The sequence below is a fragment of the Plecotus auritus genome (genome assembly GCF_963455305.1).
Source record: "Plecotus auritus genome assembly, chromosome: 3".
Lineage (NCBI taxonomy): Eukaryota > Metazoa > Chordata > Mammalia > Chiroptera > Vespertilionidae > Plecotus > Plecotus auritus.
In genome coordinates, this window is record NC_137772.1 from 125,263,596 (window position 1) to 125,286,441 (window position 22,846).

Consider the following 22,846-nt stretch of genomic DNA (forward strand, 5'->3'; position numbering starts at 1 on the left):
AGAATGCACATAATCTCCTTTGTCTTGACCTTTAGTAAAACTTCCTGGTTTTTGCTGTCTAAAATAAACACGCTCTATTGGCTCTGGGTCTCTGTCTCTCCATCTGAGGACAGTGGTCCCACCTGGCCCCAGCTTTTTCCTTCCATCTCTGTGTCTGTCTCTTTCTTTCATTTTCTCAATCCCCAGCACCCCCTACTCAGGAGCCAGACCACTCTCTAGCCGCGCTGGACACAGAAAAAAGAGAAATATTTATACAGTAGAGGCCCAGTGCATGAAAATTCATGCACTGGAGGGGGCGTCCCTCAGCCCGGCCTGTCCACTCTCACAGTCCAGGAGCTCTCAGGGGCGGGAGGCGACCCAGCAATCAGGGGAAAGTGATGCCCCTATCACACCTCTGCTGCTGCCACTGCCAACCCTGGTTACCTGAGCTTGGGTGGCCCTGGGTGGCTGGGCAGCTGCCATCTGAGGCTTGCCTGCACCTTGGGCTGGCCCTGGGTTGCTGGGGGGCTGAGGGCAGGGCTGGCCGCACTGTGTGCTTGCCGCCCACCCCCCACCCCCAGCAGGGCTGAAAGGACTGGGGGACTCCAGCTGGGCTGAGGGGACTGGGCACCACCATCTTGTGGCTCTGGGCGCCACTATCTTTGTGACAGTGTGACGGTCAATTTGCTTATTCCCTTTTTATTAGATAGGATAACAATAGTATCATTGTCACACATAGAAATGTTTAAACAATTTAATGTCAAAGATAAAATCAGTGGTCACACACACAAAAAATCAGTAGTCACATTTTTATAATTATATATTTTTTCCAGTATGCTTAAATCAGTATCCAAGTAAAATCCTTTTGCACACTGCAGTTGCCTGATATAACTGTTATGTTTCTTTTGATCTATAGGCTCTCCCTCAATTGTTTTCTTTTTTTCTTACAAAAAATTTATTAAAGAAATTAGGTTATTTATTATATGAAGTTTCCTGGGGTCTGGAATTTCTGATTCTATTATTGTGTCATTGTTGACAATGCTCCACTGTTTCATGTATTTCCTATAAATTAGTAGTTGGGTCTGGGATCTTAATCAGATTCAAATATTGTTTGTTTAGATAAGATTACCTCAGAAGTAGAAATATTATGTCAAACTTCTGTTTAAGTTTTCTCTTACTATGAAATATATCATACTCACAGAAGTATATAAAACTAATTATATTGCCCTAACCAGTTTGGCTCAGTGGATAGAGCATTGGCCTGTGGACTGAAGGGTCCCAGGTTCGATTCTGGTCAAGGGCATGTACCTTGGTTGTGGGCACATCCCCAGTAGGTGGTGTGCAGGAGGCAGCTGATCCATGTTTCTCTCTCATGGATGTTTCTAACTCTCTATTCCTCTCCCTTCCTCTCTGTAAAAAAATCAATAAAATATATATATATTTTTAAAAAATTCCTAGAAAAAAATAAATAAAATAAAACTAATTATATAGTTTAAAGACTAATAATAAAATTAACATCCAGTCCCCATCACAGAAGTTTAAAAAACAATAGAGTATTGCTAGTGCTTTAGAAATCCCTTTTGCCTTCTCTAACTAAATCTTCTGTTTCTACCCCATTCTAGAGGTAAGAACTATCTTCAGTTTTGTGACAATTATTCCTTCACTTTCTTTATGTCTGTTATGAATATCTTCCTAAAGAGAATATTGTTTGGTTTTGCCTTTACCTCTATTATTCTATGATTTGCTTTTTGCACCCTCCACATTATGTTTTTGATAGTCACCCATGTTATTTCAGTTAACTGTAGCCCATTCATTTTCATGGTTATATAGTATTTCATTATCTATAATAATAAAAGCATAATATGCTAATTAGACCAGATGTCCTTCCAGACATCCTTCCAAATGACCTTCTGGATGATGCCAGGGCTGTGAGGGAAGCCCAGGTCCCGGGTGCAAGAGGGAAGCCGGTGCTGGCAGCCAGGGAAGGAAGGTCTACTCTTGCATGAATTTTGTGCATCGGGCCTCTCATATGAATATACTACAGTTCATCTTAGTGGATATTTACTGTCCTTTATTTTTTAAAAATATATTTTTACAAGGGAGAGTGAGAGAGGGATAGAAACATCAATGATGAGAGAGAATCATTGATCGGCTGCCTCCTGCACACCCCCTACTGGGGATCAAGCCAGCAACCCAGCAATGTGCCCTGACCTTTTTGAACCATGACTTCCTCGTTCATAGGTTGATGCTCAACCACACTGGTCGGGCTCTCCTTGATTCTTTGAAATTATAAACAATAATGCTATGAACACTCTAGTACGTGTCTCCTCATGCATAGGAGTTTCACTAAGGTGTATGTATATATATGTGAAACTTCTGGGTGTAAATGCACATGTTTAAATTTTTTTAAATATATTTTTATTGAGGCTGCCTTCTGTACTATCCCTACCTGGGACTGAGCCCACAACCTGGGCATGTGCCCCAACCCCAAACTGGGAATCAAACCATGACTTCCTGGTTCATAGGTCGAAGCACAACCACTGAACCATGCTGGCTGGGCACATGTTTAATTTTGAAGTAAGGTCAAATTATTTGTCAAAGTGCTCATACCAATTTAGAGCTCCACTAGCAGTGAGTGAAAGTTACCCATTGCTCTGAATCCTTGCTAACACTTGGCATTGTCAGATCTTGCCAATTGGTGGCCTCAAGCCATTAGGAAAAGATGTGTGAAATTGTACTATATAGTTGATATTTCAACTGAATTCACAGAACTCCTATTCAAATATTCCTTTTCCTTGCCCCTTATTTTAAGAAAAATATAAAGCTTTGTATTTTAAAAAATGACATGAAGACATTTCACCTATGGGTTGCTATTGAAAATGTCACAATTTTTGAAGGGAGAAAGGAGATATTTGTGTAATTTAAAGCCTAGAAAGATGTTCATAAGATGAATGGCCTTGTTTCTCATGGCTATGTAGCCCCTAAATTTCATGGGGTAAGAATTTAGATAAAATGTGTCATTTGTAAGGCTAAAGAAAGACATTCCAATCCAGAAACAAACTTACTCTTCTCTCTTCTGATTTCTTCTTTCATCTTATTCCTCCTGGTTGCTTCTTGCCCCTGTAGCAGCTTTTATAATAGTCCTCATCCATATCATGAGTTCTGGAAAAAAATTTTACACCTGGGTGTTCATAACTACCTATGCAATCTAAGGCTTTAGATAACATAAAGCTACCTTCCTCAGAGTCTTATCAAGGGGAATCAATTAGGTACCATAATAGGCATGACTCTTGCTACACTTCAAAGAATGATGGGCACTATCTCACCTTTTAAATTGTAGCCTATACCTCATACTCCAAAACTTTTCAATCCATAAAATTTGTTTTTTCTAAAACAATTTCTACAGAAAATCAGGTGTGCTTAGAAACCATAATTTCTCCACTTTTACCATCACTTCTCAGAGATTTATGCTTTGGGTTTAAGATTCTTTGAAAAAGCAGCAATAGCTTCATTATTTTGTCTCCTTGAACAGTGCCTCATCCAAGCTGCTATTTGCAAACTAGGAATCATCAGACTTATTTTTTTTAAGCTTGCAATAATCAAGCTCTGAATGAAAGGTAATACATTAGATCTGGGTAATTGGAAGGCTCACTAGCTCACTTTTCTACCTATCACCAGCCTGCTTCATCTCTCACTTAACTCATGTCTCTTCTTCTAGTTCTGACTTAAAATAGACACTTAAAATCTTTTTTGGCCTTGCTGCTTCGGGAAACCAAGATGGCGACATAGGTGAACACCTAAACTGTGGCCTCGCACAACAATTTCAAAACTACAGCTAAAAGACAGAACGGACATCATCCAGAACCATAGGAAAGCTGGCTGAGTGGAAATTCTACAACTAGAAGGAAAGAGAGGGGCACACGGAGACTCAGAGGAGCTGCAAAAGGCTGAGGTACAGAGACACGCGTGTGGAGAGGACAGGCGGCTGAGTGCCTGGCTAGTTTTCCCTAGCGGGAGAGAGACGGAAGTTCCCGACTGCACTGAACCCCAGTTCTGACTGTACTGAACCCCTGTTCCAGGTGAGACCCTGGGGTCCCAGACTCATACGGGGGGAGTCTGGACTGTTGGGAAATGAGAGGAGTGCACGGAAACTCAGGGGAGCCGCGAAAGGCAAAGGTCTGGAGGCACACGCACGAGTGCGCGAACAGAGGACTGACTGCTGAGTGTGCCGCTGGCTTTCTCTAGCAGGAGGAAGACTGAAGCTCCCGACTGTGCTAAACTCCAGTTCCGGGCGAGAATCTGGGAATCCAGATTCATTGGGGGAGAAACTGGACTGTCTGGCAGCGGGTTAAACTTGAGGGCGGATTTCTCTTAGAGGTGCTTCCAGCGATTACCAAGGGACACTGAGACCCAGGGGCCTCATAGGGCAGGGCTGACGGGAAGCCAAGGCTGTCTGCTCAGCCCTGAGACTCCACCCCATCCAAGCTGAGCACAGAGGCTTTTGCAATTTGGCAAGTCTTGTTTCATAAGGGTGTCTCCAGCACAGAAGTTCTCCCAGCATAGACACAGCTGATCCTCATAGCCAATTGGCCTGGAGGTCAATTCCTCCCAGTGATACCAACAACAATCAAGACTTAACTACAACAAGGCTGTGCACACAGTCCACAAAGGGGTGCACCAAGAGTGTCTACCTCAGGTAACTGGGGAGGCTGAGCCACTGGGCCCTAGAGGACACCTAGCACACAAAGCTACTCTACCAACTCAGGGAAGAAGCAAAAATGCGGAAACAAAGAAACAGATCACAAACAAAAGAAATGGAGGAAAGCAAATGACTGGATATAGAATTCAAAACCACGGTTATAAGGTTTTTCAAGAATTTCCTAGAAAAGGCTGATAAATTTAGCAAGACCCTCGAGGATATGAAAAAGGACCAACTAGAAATCAAACATACACTGACTGAAATAAAAAATATTATACAGAGACCTAACAGCAGACTAGAGGAACACAAGAATCAAGTCAAAGATTTGAAATACAAAGAAGCAAAAAACACTCAACCGAAAAAGCAAAAAGCAAAAAGAATCCAAAACTTTGAAGATAGTGTAAGGAGCTTGTGGGACAACTTCAAGCGTACCAACATCAGAATTATGGGGGTGCCAGAAGAAGAGAGAGAGCAAGATACTGAAAACCTATTTGAAGAAATAATCACTGAAACTTCCCCCACCTGGTGAAAGAAATAGACTTACAAGTCCAGGAAGCACACAGAACCCCAAACAAAAGGAATCCAAAGAGGACCACACCAAGACACATCATAATTAAAATGCCAAGAGCAAAAGACAAAGAGAGAATCTTAAAAGCAGCAAGAGAAAAACAGTTACCTACAAGGGAGCACCCATATGACTGTCAGCTGATTTCTCAACAGAAACTATGTAGGCCAGACAAGAATGGCAAGAAATATTCAAAGTGATGAATAGCAAGAACCTACAACCAAGATTACTCTACCCAGCAAAGATATCATTCAGAATTGAAGGGCTGATAAAGAGCTTCACAGATAAGAAAAAGCTAAAGGAGTTCATCACCACCAAACCAGTATTATATGAAATGCCGAAAGGTACTCTTTAAGAAGAGGAAGAAGAAGAAAAAGGTAAACATAAAAATTATGAACAATAGCCCTAGCTGTTTTGGCTCAGTGGATAGAGCATTGGCCTGCGGACTGAAGGGTCCCAGGTTCGATTCCGGTCAAGGGCATGTACCTTGGTTGTGGGCACATCCCCAGTAGGGAGTGTGCAGGAGGCAACTGATCGATGTTTCTCTCTCATCAATGTTTCTAACTTTCTATCTCTCTCCCTTCCTCTCTGTAAAAAATCAATAAGATATATTTAAAAAAAATTATGAACAATAGATACATATCTATCAACAAGTGAATCTAAAAATCAAGTGAATGAAAAATCTGATGAACAGAATAAACAGGTGAATATAATAGAATCAGGGGCATAGAAAGGGAGTGGACTGACAATTCTCGGGGGGAAAGGAGTGTGTGGGGGGGTGTGGGAAGAGACTGGACAAAAATTGTACACCTATGGATGAGGACATTGTGGGGGAGGTAAGGGCAGAGGGTGGGGTGGGAACCGGGTGGAGGGGAGCTTTGGGGGAAAAAAAAAGAGGAACAATTGTAATAATCTGAACAATAAAGATTTATTAAATTAAAAAAATAAAAATAAATTTTTTTGTTGTAAAATGCGCATAGAATTTACCATCTTAACCATGTTTAAGTATTCAGTTCAGTAGTGTTAAGTACATGCATCTTGTTGTGTAACCATCACCACCATCCATCTCCAGAACTCTTTTCATCTTGCAAAACTGAAGCTCTATACCCATTAAACAATGCTTTAGCCTTGAAAATCACTATTCTACTTTCTATCTCTACAAATTTGACTACTCTAGGCGACTGATATAAGTAGAATCATATGGTTTTTGTGACTGCCATACTTCATTAGCAAAATGTCCTCAAGGTTCATCCATGTTATAGGATGTGTCAGAATTTCCTCCCTTTTTAAAAATAGTTTATTGATTTTAGAAAGAGAGGAGAGAAACACCTATGTGAGAAACATGATTGGTTGCCTCCTGTATGCACCCTAAGGATCCAACTGACAACGTGGGTAGTGCCTGAGTGAGAATCAAACCAGTGACCCTTCAATGCACAGGATAATACTTAATCAACTGAGCCACAAACCTCAGGGCAGAATTTCCTCACTTTTAAGGCTGAATACTATCCTATATAATAAAGAGCTAATATGCAAATTGATTGTCACTCCAACACACAAGATGGCTACCCCCATGTGGTCAAAGATGGCTGCCCCCATGTGGATACAAGATGACCACCACAAGATGGCCAGCAGGGAAGGGCAGTTGTGGGAGATCAGGCCTGCAGGGGAGGGCAGTTAGGGGCGACTGGGCCAGCAGAGGAGGACAGTTGGGGGGAACAGGCCTGCAGGGGAGGGCAGTTGGGGGCAACCAGGCTGGTAGGGGAGGGTAGTTGGGGGCAACCAGGCTGGTAGGGGAGGGCAGTTGGGGGCAATTGGGCCAGCAAGGGAGCAGTTAGGTGTCAATCAAGCTGGCAGGAGAGTTGTTAGGGGGTGATCATGCTGGCAGGCAGGAGCAGTTGGGGCAATCAGGCAGGCAGGCAGGTGAGTGGTTGGAAGCCAGCAGTCCTGGATAAGCGTCACCAGGTGGGATCGGGCCTAAATAGGCAGTCGGACATCCCTCGAGGGGTCCCAGATTGGAGAGGGTGCAGGCTGGGTTGAGGGACACACACACACACACACACACACACACACCCCGTGCACGAATTTTGTGCACCGGGCCTCTAGTTCTATATATAGACATATATACATACATACATATATATATATATATATATATACACATACATACACACATATATATATATACACATATGTGTATATATATATATATATATATATCTCCTATCTAATAAAATAGTAATATGCAAATTGACCATCACTCCAATACACAAAGATGGTTGCCCCCATGTGGTCAAAGATGGCTGCCCCCATGTGGACACAAGATGGCCAGCAGGGGAGGGCAGTTGGGAGGGACCAGGCCTGCAAGGGAGGGCAGTTGGGGGCGATCAAGCCTGCAGGGTTAGGGCAATTTGGGGTGACCAGGCCAGCAGAGGAGGGAAGTTGGGGGCAACCAGGCCTCCAGGGAAGGGCAGTTGGGGGGGACCCAGGCCTGCAGGGGAGAGCAATTGGGGGGGGGGACCATGCCTGCAGGGGAGGGCAGTTAGGGGCAAAGAGGCTGGCAGGGGAGCAGTTAGGCATCAATCAGGCTGTCAGGGGAGTGGTTAGGGAGTGGTCAGGCTGGCAGGCAGAAGCGGTTAGGGGCAATCAGGCAGGTAGGCAGGTGAGCAGTTGGGAGCCAGCAGTCCTGGATTGTGAGAGGGATGTCCGACTGCCCGTTTAGGCCCGATCCCGGTAGGATCGGGCCTAAATGGGCAGTCGGACATCCCTCGAGGGGTCCCGGATTGGAGAGGGTGCAGGCTGGGCAGAGGGACCCCCCCCCTCCGTGCACAAATTTTGTGCACCTGGCCTCTAGTATATATATATACATTTTGTTTATCCATTCATTCAATTTTCTTTATCCATTTATCTGTGGGTGGACATTTGGGTTGCTTGCACCTTTTGGCTATTGTGAATAATGTTGCTATGAATATGGGTGCACAAATATCTCTTCATGACCTTGCTTTTCATTCTTTTGGGTATATTCCTGGAAGTGTAACTGCTGGATTATAGGCAGTTTTATTTTTAATTTTTTGAGAAACTGCCATGCTGTTTTCCATAGTGGCTGCGCCATAGTAGACACTTTTAAAGTTTCCGTCATACCTTGTGAAGGGGGATTATTTTACTATCAACTACAGCCAAGGAAAAGGATTGTATGTCCAGGAATGAACATTGTCAATTATCATGCTTTATTAGAAAATTATTAAAAGCATGGAATTCCTAGAATTTGAAGACATTGTAAACCATTTGGTCCACTCCCCTCATTTGAAAGTAAGTAAAATAGGACTTGGAAAAGAAAAATGGCTTGTGAAGGTCAAAGGGCTAATTAACTGATGAGTCATAACTGGCACTCAGGGCTTTCCAACCTTCAACTTACTGCAAATAAAATAATTTTCAACTTGAAATATTATGCAGTGAATAACAAGAATTATTCAGTGGATAATTCAAAACATCCTCTAGCATGCACTGTCTGTGTTTTGCTTTTGTATATTGGGCTGGTTCTCAGCCTCCCGAATTGCCTGGGTTGACATTAAAACCGAGCCTGTTTTTCTTGCTGCCCCTGCTGACTGGGTTCTGGGCATCCAACCTAGAAGATGGAGGGGAAGACCGAAGACCATTGGTCAGTCAGGATCCACCGAGCGTGGACCGCGACCCTCTGCTGGCCTGAGCACTGGCCAAGGCCGCAGGTGCAGCGCGGATTTAGCTCCGGTTCTGGGGCCTCAAATACCCCGCGCGCGGAGGGCGCTTCTGGCTCTCTGATGTCCCCACGTTCTGACATCCAAACGAAGGTGTTCAGGGACTCCGGGAAACAAGGTAGTTCTTGCAGTGCCTTCTCCCCAGCCGGAGCCGCCGAACCCCCGCGACTGCCCCAGCGGCACGGCAACCAATTCCCACCGCCCCCGCCGAGGAGCCCCGGCGCCGCAGAGTGCAGGCTGCGGACACGGCAGACACGTGGGCTCGCCCGCTGTACTGCGCCAGGAACCGCTCCCGGCTCGGCCCAGCCTCTGCGCGCCCGCAGCGGCCCTGCCAGTACGGAGAGAGATCCTCCCCCCTATCACTTTGCACCAGTCGGAGGGAATTTGCGGTCGGTGACGCTTATCTTTAAGCGAGCCACCTGCAGCGCGAGGCTCGCCGCTCTGGGAGGTACCGCAGGGCTGGGCCGGCGCGGCGTGGGGACCCTGGGCTCCGGAGGCCATGCAGGCGTTGGCGCGCCTCGGCGGCCGGCTGCCGCTGCTGGGTAAGGCCCCGCTCGCCCGCTTGCAGACCCCCGCGCGGCCTCAGCCCCCAGCCCGCACCGTGGTCGGCGCGCGCCTCCCTGTCCCCGCCGCCGCGCTCCTCCCCGCGCCTTCCCTGGCTCCTGCGCCCCTCCCCTCTGTCGCGCCCTCCGGACTCGCCCCTGACTGGCCTGAGGACCCCGCCCTGCCCATCCCATGTTCTCCTGCCTCTTCTCTAAATTCATTGCCCGGCTCGGGCCGCGATCCGACCGGCGGCCCCGACTCCCGCGGGCGGGCTCGCCGAGGCTCTGCCCGGGCCGGGCCGCCCGGCTGCTTGCGCTCCCTCTCGCCGCCCGCTGGGCCCGCGCACCCGGTGCTGGGCCTCTGCCCGCGTCTGCCAGGTGGCTCCGGTCCTTGTTGGGACCGACCCTGGATACTGTAGGCTCCTGGGTGGCGTCTTTCACTCTTTTTGGGGTTTTTATGTATGAACTCTGGCAAGTGAGCCCGCGTTCTCCCCCAAAGCGAGTCATTGAGAATAATGACCCCCCAACCCCGCCGAGATTCGGTTGGATTAACGAAAAAATTACTTTGGGAATATTACGCAAATAGGATTTACACATTAAAACACTAGCTACCCCTTCCTTCTCTACTCAGTTTTTATCCCGACATTAAACCCTAACGGAGTTTTCAAGGTCTCACGCATGGTTCCCAAATAATCTGCTGGGTAGCATAGTTGTTACTTCAAAAAAAATTATATATATTTTTAAATCCCCCTTTAATGCATTTTATCTGTTTGGAAAGATGAGAGGGTTGACTCGAGTTTCTGGTGAAAGAGACAGAATTCTGGGAGCCAAAGAGCCTCAGGTTCCAGTCCTCGTTCTGCAATCTTGGAACCAGCACTCACTGTTCCCAAATTCTAGGATTCCAACATGAAGTCTCTGTGGTATATAGAGAAAAGATTTCCAATATAGAGGTGCAGGAATTATGTCCAAGTGTTTTTGCTACAAATCATTCAGAATTACAGAGTAAGAAATGTAACATAAGGGAGAAAAGCTTGGGAAAGCAAAGACAATTGCAAACATTTTTACTAGCTGGTAATTATGTATACTGCAAATGTATAGTACAATATGTTTTTCAGTCTATGAATACAAAAAGTTCACTTTCTATTAAGTATGACACTAGTGAGTGTTTCAGTGGCATATAAAGGCTTTCAAAAAGTATAAAGACAGTATTTGCAACTTATTTAAGCTGTATTGAGTTCTTTAAGAAAGAGCCCCCAGATTTCTATATCTCTGCAGATTGTTGTGAATGAGATATAATTTGCACACAGCAAATATGCACAAGTCTTAATAGTGCAACTCCATTAACTTTTGTATATGGATATACCCACATAATCATTATTGGATCAAGATATAGACCAAGTCTACCTCAGCCCTTTCAGTCACTACCCCGCAAAAGTAGCCACTATTTTGATTTCTAATATCATTGGTTCACTTATTTTTTTTAAAATATATTTTATTGATTTTTTACAGAGAGGAAGGAAGAGTGATAGATAGTCAGAAACATCAATGAGAGAGAAACATTGATCAGCTGCCTCCTGCACACCTCCCACTGGGGATGTGCCCGCAACCAAGCTACATGGCCTTGACCGGAATCGAACCTGGGACCCTTCAGTCCACAGGCTGACGCTCTATCCACTGAGCCAAACCGGTTTTGGCGTTCACTTATTTTTAATTTCATGTAAACCAGACCATCATTATGTATTCTTTTATGTCCAGCTTCTTTCACTCAGCATTGTGATTATGGAATTCAACCTTGTTCTCAGCAGCAGTGGTCATTTTCCTTTAATTGCTGGGTGCTATTTCTTAGTATGAATATATATATAATTTGTTTATTCTATTGTTGAAGAACATGTAGGTTGTTTTAAATCTTGTGTAATATGAATAATACTGTTGTGAACATTTTTTACATGGTTTTGGTATACACAACACCCCATTTCTCCTAGGATGATACTCATGAGTGAAATTTCTGGATTATAGAGGAAGGAAAACATTCAGTTTTGCTAGATACTGTCCAACAGTTTTCCTCAGTGGTCATTCCAATTTACATTCCTACTACCAGCATATAGGAGTTCCAGTTCCTTACATCTTTGCCAACACTCAGTATTACAGATTTCCTTGAATAGGCACAAAGTGAGAAGCTGAAAAATGAGGGCTTTAAAATATTTAAAACCTTTAAATTCCTTGGATTATAAATTGCAATCCCCATTTCCCTTATATTCTAAACTCTACTTTTTATGAATAATGATAACTTTTTAAAGTAATGTGTAAAGAATGGAACCATACTCACCATGGCCTCAACTGTATTGTGTGCTGATACTGGATAAGAAGGGGAGAAATTCAGTATTTTAATAACTATGATATGGTTTCTTTCACTAGTGTCAGCAAATTCATATTCAGAGCATTGAATTACACATTTTAGTTGCCATCCTTTGTCCTTATTGCTTATCTTTCTTCATTTGCCTTCTTGTGAACTGCTAGCCTAAGGGAGGTTTAAAGTCATGAGGAGGGAGACCTGGTAGAGGGAAGAGATGCTAGTCAAAGATTGGTTTGGATTAGATAAGATACCAGTGACCTGATCCTAAAGCCCCTTCAATTCTAAAAGTCTAGTTTGAATTTTTGCCATCATACAAGTTTAGATGGCTATGCATTTCTCCTTAGCTACTTCACATCTGTTTATAGTAAATTATCCTCTTAAATTTAACTGTGAACTCTTGCCTTCCATTAGGGAATGGCTTTAATTTTTACAACTAAAAGTTACTTCCAGTAACTCTTAGGTATCAGTAAAGATTTTGTTATTGTTCTCAAATTTTCCAGTTGTTTAACTGAAAAACAGCTAGGTAATGAGATATTAAATGTGAAGAAGGACCACCTACTTTTATTCCAGGGAAGACTTCAGATAGGAAAGACAGGAGAGAGCTTGCATAAGGAAGAAATTTTTTCTTTGACAAGTTCTCATTGAATACCTATTTCTGTGCTTGGCACAAAGAGGTAGAGATGAAAGGGATAGGAGTGGGGCAACTTACATAGAAATAACAAATTCCATTCTATGTAGTAAATGCATGGAGATTGCCTCTCCCGAGGAAAAGCATTTGGGCCCAAAGCTTGCTTTTAGTTAGTTCAACCTTCCAACACAGACTTTGTGATCATTCAGTACCTATGGATGAAATATATGATGCTTCAGTGAAGGAAGCTTCAACCAGGTCAGAATAGGAACCCTGAAACTACACACAAACATATCCTGTTTCAGTGGAGACTGTATTTGATGGTTGTGGGAGAGAAGCTGCTCTTCCACTCCCTAATGTAGTGGCGGCAAACTCATTAGTCAACAGAGCCAAATATCAACAGTACAACGATTGAAATTTCTTTTGAGAGCCAAATTTTTTAAACTTAAACTTCTTCTAACGCCACTTCTTCAATAGACTCGCCCAGGCCGTGGTATTTTGTGGAAGAGCCACACTCAAGGGGCCGAAGAGCCCAGTTTGCCGACCACTGCCCTAATGAAACAAATGGACTGTTCCAGAGTTAAGAATGACCATTTTTTTAGGTTTTGGGAAGAAGTTTTTGAATGGTTCTTTGAACAAATTTGTTGACTCCATTTTACTCCCAGAGGCATGTCTGCTCACTTGAGAAGCCCACAGGATGGCTTGGCTTTATCACTTTCTGCACAGTTCTTCTTGCTCCTCTTCTCTTCTCATTTTCTAATGAAACTCAGAAAGCATGCATGCAACAAAAGCTCCTACAGTCAGTGTTGAAGATTACAGTCTTGCTGACTGACTCCTCAAATGCCCACCAGATATTGTCCTAACCTTTGGGTCAAGATTCTGATTTGACAAAAAGCAAATAACCTCAAAAGTATTGTATTTTATAATTTTTCTTGATGTTGAAAGGGACCATGCAGAGAATTGAAGGTAGAGGAGTAAGAAATTGGAGAAGGGAAATTAGCCTTGCCTGTTTTATCATTTAGTTTTGCCTCTATGCTGTATCTTTCATTCAAAAGATAATAGCAAACTCCTGTGAATCTCACAGTAGGTGGTTTGTTTGAGGAGAGCTTCTGGTTTTATAAGGTGACTTTGTGATCTTAAGATTTTTACCCTGACTTCCAAAGAAGCTTTCACCACTTCTCAGTTAGGTAGCCACAGTGTGTGGCTGAAGGTCTTTCTGGCTTTTTGGGGTCTATGAGCTTTATGCATAGGTGATTTCATTACCTTTGGTTGATACCTTCTATAACTATATTATTAGTGGTCCTCCAGGGATGAAAATGTTGTTTGCACTTGCTCATGGTCATTAATTTGAATCATGCAGTTCTGTTCTATGGGTACCAACACATGTGGAGGAAATTTAAAAATAATATAAAGTACATACACACACTGTTCTTTGTGGCTAGAGGAATTGCATAAGACCCTAAAAGAGGAACTATTGTTATTTTTTTTTAGCTTAAACAGTAAAAATATTTTTTCACTGCTGTCATTATGTCAATTGGTAGCCAAGAATTCTCCATAAAATTATTTACAGCCTCCACTAAAATAGGATATTGTTATTATTTTTTTAAGCTTTTGTGTTTTGCTTATAAGATATCCACTAAATTCAGTTGTCAAATGCCTTGCCGTTTGAGTTCAGAAATTCCCAATGTGAGGGATTCTGTTTTTGGAGGGCTGTAGGCAGGACTAACAACATGGAAACGTGTTCTTTGCTCTGGCAGGGGATTTCTCTGCACTCAATTTCCTCATTTGTAAAAAGAAGATAAGCAGTACCTTAGTCTTTCATCAGATAATATCTATAAGGTACAACTGCATTCCTCATCAGATGGGTGCTTTGCAGAAAGAAAAATGTACAAAGTCTGGAGAAATCATTAGGATCAAGAGTCACAGGATTTTCCTTCTTCCCTTCTTAGACACTTTTTGAGCACCAACTATGTCCAGAATTTGTGTTAAGTGCCACATAGGACTGGTTCCTTCCCTCCAAGAACTCACAGTCTAATGGGGGTGTCAGCAGGAAAGGGTCAGGACTATAAAAGGAAAATGGCAGTGCAATTTTATATGTATACACAGCGGTGGAATCTCTGACCCAGACTAGGAAAGTAAGGCAAGGCTTCCAAGAGGAGGTGGTGATGCCAGAGCCAGCACTAGAAAGGTAAGTAAGATTTGGCAGGGGAAAGGAAGGAAAAGGACATTCCAGGCAAATAGGACAGCAAAGAAAAAGATACAGCGGTAACAAGGAAACATGGAGCAGGCAGAAACTGTAATTCCCTTCCGGTTGCTGGGACACAATGTATAAGGCCTCCGGAATAGAGTAACTATAATTTACAAACTGGTAACACAGAATCGTCTGAAGTTGTTCAGTGGTTAATTTTTTAAAGAAGCACAGGTTGCCAGAGGCTCAATGTGTCATGTGTAAGTATTGTAGTGATGTAATAAGGGACTTGGCCTTTATCATGTAGACCTAGAGTTTCTGGATGGAATTCAGGGTCCATTGTATACCAAAGGGTGTGTGTGTGTGTGTGTGTGTGTGTGTGTGTGTGTGTGTGTACATGGTATTTTTTTAGAAAGAGAGTTAACTGCTTTCATCAGATTTTCAAAGAGGTCTGTGACTCAAGAAAGGATAAGGACCATTGCTGTGGGTTGTGAGTGGTTTTAAGCAGAGGAGTGACACTCCCTGATATATTTTATTTTTTATTTATTTATTTTAAAAAATATATATTTTATTGATTTTTTTACAGAGAGGAAGGGAGAGGGATAGAGAGACAGAAACATTGATGAGAGAGAAACATAGATCAGCTGCCTCCTGCACACCTCCTACTAGGGATGTGCCTGCAACCAAGGTACATTCCCTTGACCGGAACCGAACCCGGGACCCTTCAGTCCCCAGGCCGATGCTCTATCCACTGAGCCAAACTGGCCAGGGCTCCCTGATATATTTTAGAAAGACAGTTCTGGTATCTGTATGGAGGATGGATGCCAGGCAGACTGAGAAGTTGTTGGTAGTATCCAGGCCAGAGAAGATGAGGGCAGAATTGGGGCCATGTAATAGTGAGGCAGGGCTGCATATAGAATTGGGAATCAGCAAGAGGTTAAAATGTCCAGGCTTGGCAACTGACTGGATAATGAAAAGAGAAGAAGAGGGAGGAGTCAAAATGACATGGGTTTCTGGCTTTGGTGACAGTGGATGTGCTGCCACTAACTGAGAGGAAGAGAAGATGGAGGAAGGAGGAGGTTTAAGAAGGAAAAAGGCAAGGCTAATCCAAGTTCCTGAGGGCCACTGATATATAATTATATACACTGCAGGTATGAATCAGAAACGCATGAGCAAGTAGACAGTAGTTAAAATCATGAGAATATATAGAGACTGAGACCTTAGGGCTTCCCCAATTCTAAGGCAAAACACTCATGTGTCTCCTCTCTACACACATCACTACTAACACTGAACACTCCTGGCACTCTGGCCACCAGTGTATGTAGGGGGTGATTTCCCCACACCGAGCAATTCTGTAACACCAGCTGAGTGTTCTGTGATTTAACTCTAGTCAGACACTACCCAACTGGAGAGAGTGTCAGATCCCATAGGTTAAGGATTCAGGGATACCCCTCCCCTTCCACTTCGGATGCCAATCACAAGTCCAGGTGTCTGTCACCTGCGCCATGACTGTTGCAGGCGGTGGGAAGGCACCAGATGTTAGCCAGGTGGGGTCAGACCAGACCTGGGTTCAGCAACCTTGGTACTTGAGTTCTGGCTAGGAAAGAATTCAGAATCAGGACTCAAACGATAAGAAAACATTTATTTAGAAAATCCTAGGGTAGAAAAAGTCATTTGTAGAAAAATGGGCTTAGAAACAAGTTAAAGTCAAAGGAAGGGCCCTTGGAGCTTGGGAGTGATGAAGGTAATGCTATTGCGCCTGGGGCAGAGGGAGGAGGACCTCATACTCCCTGGAGGGAGAGCGAGCAGGTCCTTGGTCCTAAAGGTTTTAAGGGTGGAGATTTTAGGGGAGGTCCCAGGGAAAGATCTCAATAGAATATTCAGCAGCTTTCCACGTGTGTCCTTTCAGGGTTGTGGTCTCCACTGACTGATTGGTCAGTGCCAGGGCAGGGGGTCATTATTCAATGCAGCTGATCCTAGATCAGCCAGTGGGGCCACTTGTCTGGTTTTGCTGCTTTTCTGGGCCTGGAGCTGAAATACAATCGAGGCCTAGATGTCATCTCTAGGGAGGAAAGGTCAGGGCGCCCATACCACATGACCAGCCCTACGCAAGGGGAGGAAAGGTCATCCTGGGGATGAAGTCCCACCCTGTGATTGTCCTTTGCTAGGCTCCCAGGGCTTTCTGCCCTGGTGACCCTCTGCACCTGGCTCGTCATCCTTCCTCTGCTCATGTCTGTCTAACTGCTTACCACATCACGACAGGCAGTCACCAGAGGTTCCCTTGACCTACTCCTAAGATTCGATTAATTTGCTAGAGCAGCTCACAGAACTCAGGGAGACATTTTATTTACTAAAATAGCAGTTTATTATAAAAGGACCTAACTCAGGAATGGATGGAAGAGATGCATAAGGCGAGGAACGTAGGATGAGTGTGGAGTCTCCGTGCCCTGCAGGCAGCCACTCTCCCAGCACCTCTCTACATGTTTACCTACCCAGAAACTCATCACACCTTTCAGTTGAAGAATTTTTATAGAGCTTAATCTGCAGCACCCTGCTCCTTTCTTGTGGTCAGTGGTTGGGGCTGAAAGCTCCCACTTTCAAATCACCTGGTCTTTCTGGTGACCAGTCCCATCTTAAGGCTTTCTAGGGGCCCCACCCTATGTCACTTCATTAGCATAAACTCCATTGTGTTAAAAAGGAGCCTCTTATGAATAACAAAAGATACTCCTATCACTCAGGAAGTTCCACGGGTTTCTGGAGCTTTGTGCCAGGAATCAGGACTAAGACCAAAGGTACCAAACCAGTGTACTGCTCTTTTTTACCAGATGAGGAAAATGGGTCCCAAAGAGTTTAAATGACTTGCTGAAATTCTAAGTTATCAAAACCGATAACCCTCAGTGGAAGGACTTGAGACTCAGGTCTTCACATCTTCTGCAATTATTTTTGCCTCAGGGAAGACTTGGCTGGGAGGATTTGTAAACGAGGTGCTGTGACTTTCTGTGATTTGTTTAGTAATGTCTAAATCCATCACTTTTCAGTGGAGTAGATTTTACTTTTACCTGAAATTTTATTTTAAGTTCATGCTAAATATTTTTCTCCATCTACTATACCCAACTTCATTCCTTTCCCTTCAAAGGAGACAACTTAGGAAGTCCTTTTCCAGTTCTACAGTTGTCCTCTTGTTCAGAATGGGTTTAGAACTGGACTCTGGGAAATGTCATTAGGGTTTGGGAATAAATTCTCGGAAAGAACCTTACTATCAATGGTGGCAAATTCTTCATTTGGCTTTTTTAAAAGGCAGGTTTATTGAGGTACAATTTTCACATAGCAAGTGTATGGTTACATGTGTTTAACTAACACATCCACCTCTAACAAGGTACAGAACATTTCCATTCTCCCCTAAACTTCCCTTATGCCCCTTTCTAGTCATCTCCATTGCTCACCCCCAACCCCTGACAGCCAGTAATCCTTTTTTCTGTCCCCAACACTTTTCTTTTTCCAGAATGTCTATAAGTGAAATTTAAAATATGTAACCTTTTGAATACGTTTCTTTTACATAGCACAATTATTTGAGATTTATCCATGTTATTATGTCTCTCAGTATATTTTATGTGTATCAACATATTTTTCCTTTCTATCGCTGAGTAGTATTTGATTGTATGGATATTTATCCATTAACCAGCTGATGTTCATTTGTTTGCTTCTAGTTTCTAGCAATTATGAATAAAGCAGCTATAAATATTTGAATATTGGTTCAGGGGTGGGCTTTAATTTTTCTTGGGTAAATATCCAGGAATAGTATTGTATTGCTGGGTCAGATGCTAACAGTATTCAACTTTTGTGAAACTGCCAATTTTTCAAAGTGATTTTACCATTTTTCACCAATGTAGAGTTGCAGTTGCTCGGCATCATTGTGAGCACTTGGTAAGGTCAGTTTTTTAAAAAAAAAATATTTATTTTAGAGAAAGTGGGAGAGGGAAACAGAGAGAGAGAGATTTGTTGTTCCACTTATTTATGCATCATTGGTTGATTCTTATATGTGCCCTGACGGGATTGAACCCATAACCTTGACATATTGGGACGATGCTCTAACCAACTAAGCTACCCGGGCAGGGCTGGTTTTGTTTTTTAACAATTCTAAAAGGAAGGTAGCAATATGTCATTGTGGCTTGTTTCTTTTTCCCATTGATTTTTAGAGAGAGTGGAAGGGACGGGGAGAGACAGAGAAAAAGAAACGTGAAGGTGAGAGACACATGGACTGGTTGTCTCCATGGGGCTAGGGAGGAGCCTGCAACCAAGGTACATGCTCTTGACAGGAATCAAACCCAGGACCCTTTGGTCCATGGGCCTACACTCTATCCACTGAGCCAAATCAGCTAGGGCTCATTGTGGTTTTAATTTGCATTTTCACAATGACGAATGATGTTGATCATCTTTATGTAGATAGATAGATAGATAGATAGATAGATAGATAGATATAGATATAGATCAATATATATATATTGATTTCAGAGAGGAAAGGAGAGGGAGAGAAAGATAGAAACATCAATGATGAGAGAGAATCATTGATCGGCTGCCTCCTGCACACCCCCTACTGGGTATTGAGCCCACAACCAGGCATGTGCCCTTGACCAGAATCGAACCTGTGACCCTTCAGTCTGCAGTCCGACGCTCTATTTGCTGAGCCAGACCAGAGGGCTGATCATTTTTTAAAATATATATATTTTATTGATTTTTTACAGAGAGGAAGGGAGAGGGATAGAGAGTTAGAAACATCAATGAGAGAGAAACATCTATCAGCTGCCTCCTGCACACCCCCCTACTGGGGATGTGCCCGCAACCAAGGTACATGCCCTTGACCGGAATCGAACCCAGTACCCTTCAGACCGCAGGCCGACGCTCTATCCACTGAGCTAAACCAGCTAGGCCTGATCATTTTTTTGGGTGCTTAATTGCCAGCCTATATTTTGTTTGGTCAAGTACTCCTAAAATCTTTTGTCCATTTTTTTAAATCAGGATGTTTATTTTCTTATTAATAGGTTTTAAGTGTTCTTTGTATATTCTGCAGGCAAGTCCTTTATCAGATGTGTTTTGAAAATATTTTCTCCCAATCTGTGGTTTGTCTTTTCAATTTTTAAATAGTATTTTTTGAAGAGCATAAATTATTAACTTTGATAAAGCCCACTAGTGGGAAAACATTAGCTCTACATATTGCTCTGGTCCCACCTAACCAAGCTTAAAAGCAAGGAATAAAGTGTTTACAATGAACTTAACTGAATCTCAGAAAAAAGTTTCAAGAATATTTAACAATGCAAAAATGCTTTACACCAGGTAAAACTCACAATGTGATGTACAACATGCTGACTATAATTATGAATACTCTATTATATATTAGAAAGTTGCTAAGAGTAGTTCTTAAAAGTTCTCATCACAAGAAAAAATGTAATTATGTAAAGTGATAGATATTAATTAAACTTATTGTGTAACCATGTTGCAAATAAACATATCAAGTCATTATGTTTTACATGTAGATAATATCTCAATAAAACTGGGAGGGGGGACTATAAGAACTAAATAAAAAGAAAATAAACAAAAGAATTTAAAAGGACTTGATTTGGCCAAAACATGTGAACAGGCACACTACCTAAGGATACATAGGATGTCATGTAAGCATCTGAAAGGATACTTAACATCATTAGTAGAAAAATGCAAATTGAAACCACAGGGAGATATAATACACCTATTAGAATGCTAAAATTAAAAATTCTCATAATACCAAGTGTTGGCGAGGATGTGGCACCACTGGAATTCTAAGAAGTTGCCAAGAGAAATAGAAAATCATACAACTTCGTTGGAGGATTGTCTGGTACTTTCTTAAAAAGTTACAGATACCTTGCATATAACTTACATATTCTACCCCTTGGCATTTACTCAAAAAAATGAAAGCATATGTCCATACCAAGCAGTTTTATTTGTAAAAGCCCAAAAATAGAAACAATCCAAATTCTACCCACAGGTTAATGAATTAAAATACTGTGTTATAGTGGTATAATAATAGACTACTACTCAGCAATTGAAAGAATGAACTACAGACCCAAGCCATTATGCTCAATTAATATTTGACAAAGGAGGCAAGAGCATATAATGGAGTCAAGACAGTCTCTTCAATAAATGGTATTGGGGAAATTGGGCAGATACATGCAAAAAAAATGAAACTAGACCACCAACTTACACCATTCACAGAAATAAACTCAAAATGGATAAAGGACTTAAACGTAAGACAGGAAACCATAAAAATCTTAGAAGAATCCTTAGGCAGCAAAATATCAGATATATGTTGTATCAATATCTTTACCAAATACAGCTCCTAGGGCAATGGAAACCAAAGAGAAAATAAACAAATGGGACTACATCAAAATAAAAAGCTTCTGCACAGCAAAAGAAACCATTAACAAAACAAGAGAGCCCACTGCATGGGAGAACATATTTGCCAATGTTATATCTGGTAAGGGCCTAATCTCCAAAATTTATTGGGAACTCATACAACTTAACAAAAGGAAGATAAACAATCCAATAAAAAATGGACAAAACAAATAGACATATTCGAAAGTGGACATACAGTAGGCCAAGAGATATATGAAAACATGCTCAAAGTCACTAATCACCTGACAGATGCAAATCAAAACGACAATGAGATACAATCTCATATCTGTCAGAATGGCTATCATCAACAAATCAACAAACGACAAGTACTATAGGTTTGTCATATAAGGCTTTTATTATGTTGAGGTATGATCCTTCTATTCCTTTTGCTGAGAGTTTTTATCACAAAAGGGTGTTGGATTATGTCAAATGCTTTTTCTGCATCAATTGATATGATTATGTGATTTTTGTCTCTCAATTTATGTGATGTATCATGTTTATTGATTTGCAGATATTGTACCAGCCTTGTATCCCCAGAATAAATCCCACTTGGTCGTGGTGTATGATCTTTCGAATGTAATGCTGGATCCGATTTGCTAGAATTTTGTTGAGGATTTTTAGCATCTATGTTCATCAGGGATAATAGTCTGCAATTCTCTTTCTTTGTAGTGTCTTTATCTGGTTTTGGTATTAGGGTGATGCTAGCTTCATAGAAAGAGCTTGGAAGTGTTCCTTCCTCTTGAATTTTTTTTGAATAGTCTGAGGAGGATATGTTTTAGTTCTTCTTTGAATGTTTGGTAAAACTCCCCTGTGAAGCCATCTGGTCCAGGGCTTTTGTTTGCTGGAAGTTTTTTGATTACTGCTTCAATTTCATCTGTAGTTATCAGCCTATTCAGTTTTTTTTTTTATTATTATTATTCTTGATTGAGTTTTGGAAGAATTTATTTTTCTAGGAATATTTTCATTTTGTCTAAGTTGTCCGGTTTGTTGGAGTAGAGTTGTTCATAGTATTTTTTTTTACAATCCTTTGGATGTTTGTGGGGTTGGTTGTTATTTCACCTCTTTCATTTCTGATTTTGTTTATTTGGGTCCTTTCTCTTTGTTTCTTGGTGAGCCTGGCTAGAGGTTCATCAACCTTGTTTAGCCTTTCAAAGAACCAGCTCTTGGTTTTATTTATCTTTTGTATTGTGGTTTTGTTTGTTTGTTTGTTTGTTTGGTCTCTGTGTCATTTATTTCCGCTCTGATCTTTATGATTTCCTTCCTTCTGATTACTCTGGGCTTTTCTTGTTGCTCTCTTTCTAATTCTTTAAGTTTCAGGGTTAGATAATTAATTACCTTTTGTTTTTGTTTTTGTTTTTTTAAGGTAGGCCTGTAGGGCTATGAACTTCCCTCTCAGGACTGCTTTCACTGTGTCTGTCCCATAGATTTTGGATTGTTGTGTTTTCATTGTCATTTGTTGCCATGATGCTTTTTATTTCTTCTTTGATATCTTTGGTAACCCAATCATTGTTTAATAGCATGCTATTTAGCCTCCAAGTGCTTGTTTTTTTTTCATTGTTTTTCTTGTAGTTGATTTCTAATTTTATGCCATTGTGATCTGAGAAGATGCTTGATATGATTTCTATCTTCTTGAATTTGAAGAGACTTTGACTGTGTCCCAATATGTGGTCTATCTTTGAAAATTCCCTGGTGCATTTGAGAAGAATGTATAACCTGTTTCTTTGGGATAAAATGTTCT

The 22,846-nt window shown here is 42.0% G+C and overlaps 1 protein-coding gene across 1 annotated transcript in view; it reads left to right on the forward strand.

Annotated features, from left to right (window-relative positions):
• The first annotated feature begins 9,219 nt into the window (after positions 1-9,219).
• Positions 9,220-22,846, forward strand: part of FLT3 (fms related receptor tyrosine kinase 3) — an 81,124-nt gene continuing 67,497 nt past the window's right edge. Inside the window, exon 1 of the mRNA XM_080659620.1 lies at positions 9,220-9,516. Within this exon, the coding sequence (XP_080515746.1) occupies positions 9,474-9,516 (43 nt within the window). The 5' untranslated portion in view covers positions 9,220-9,473. The remainder of the gene's footprint in view (positions 9,517-22,846) is intronic.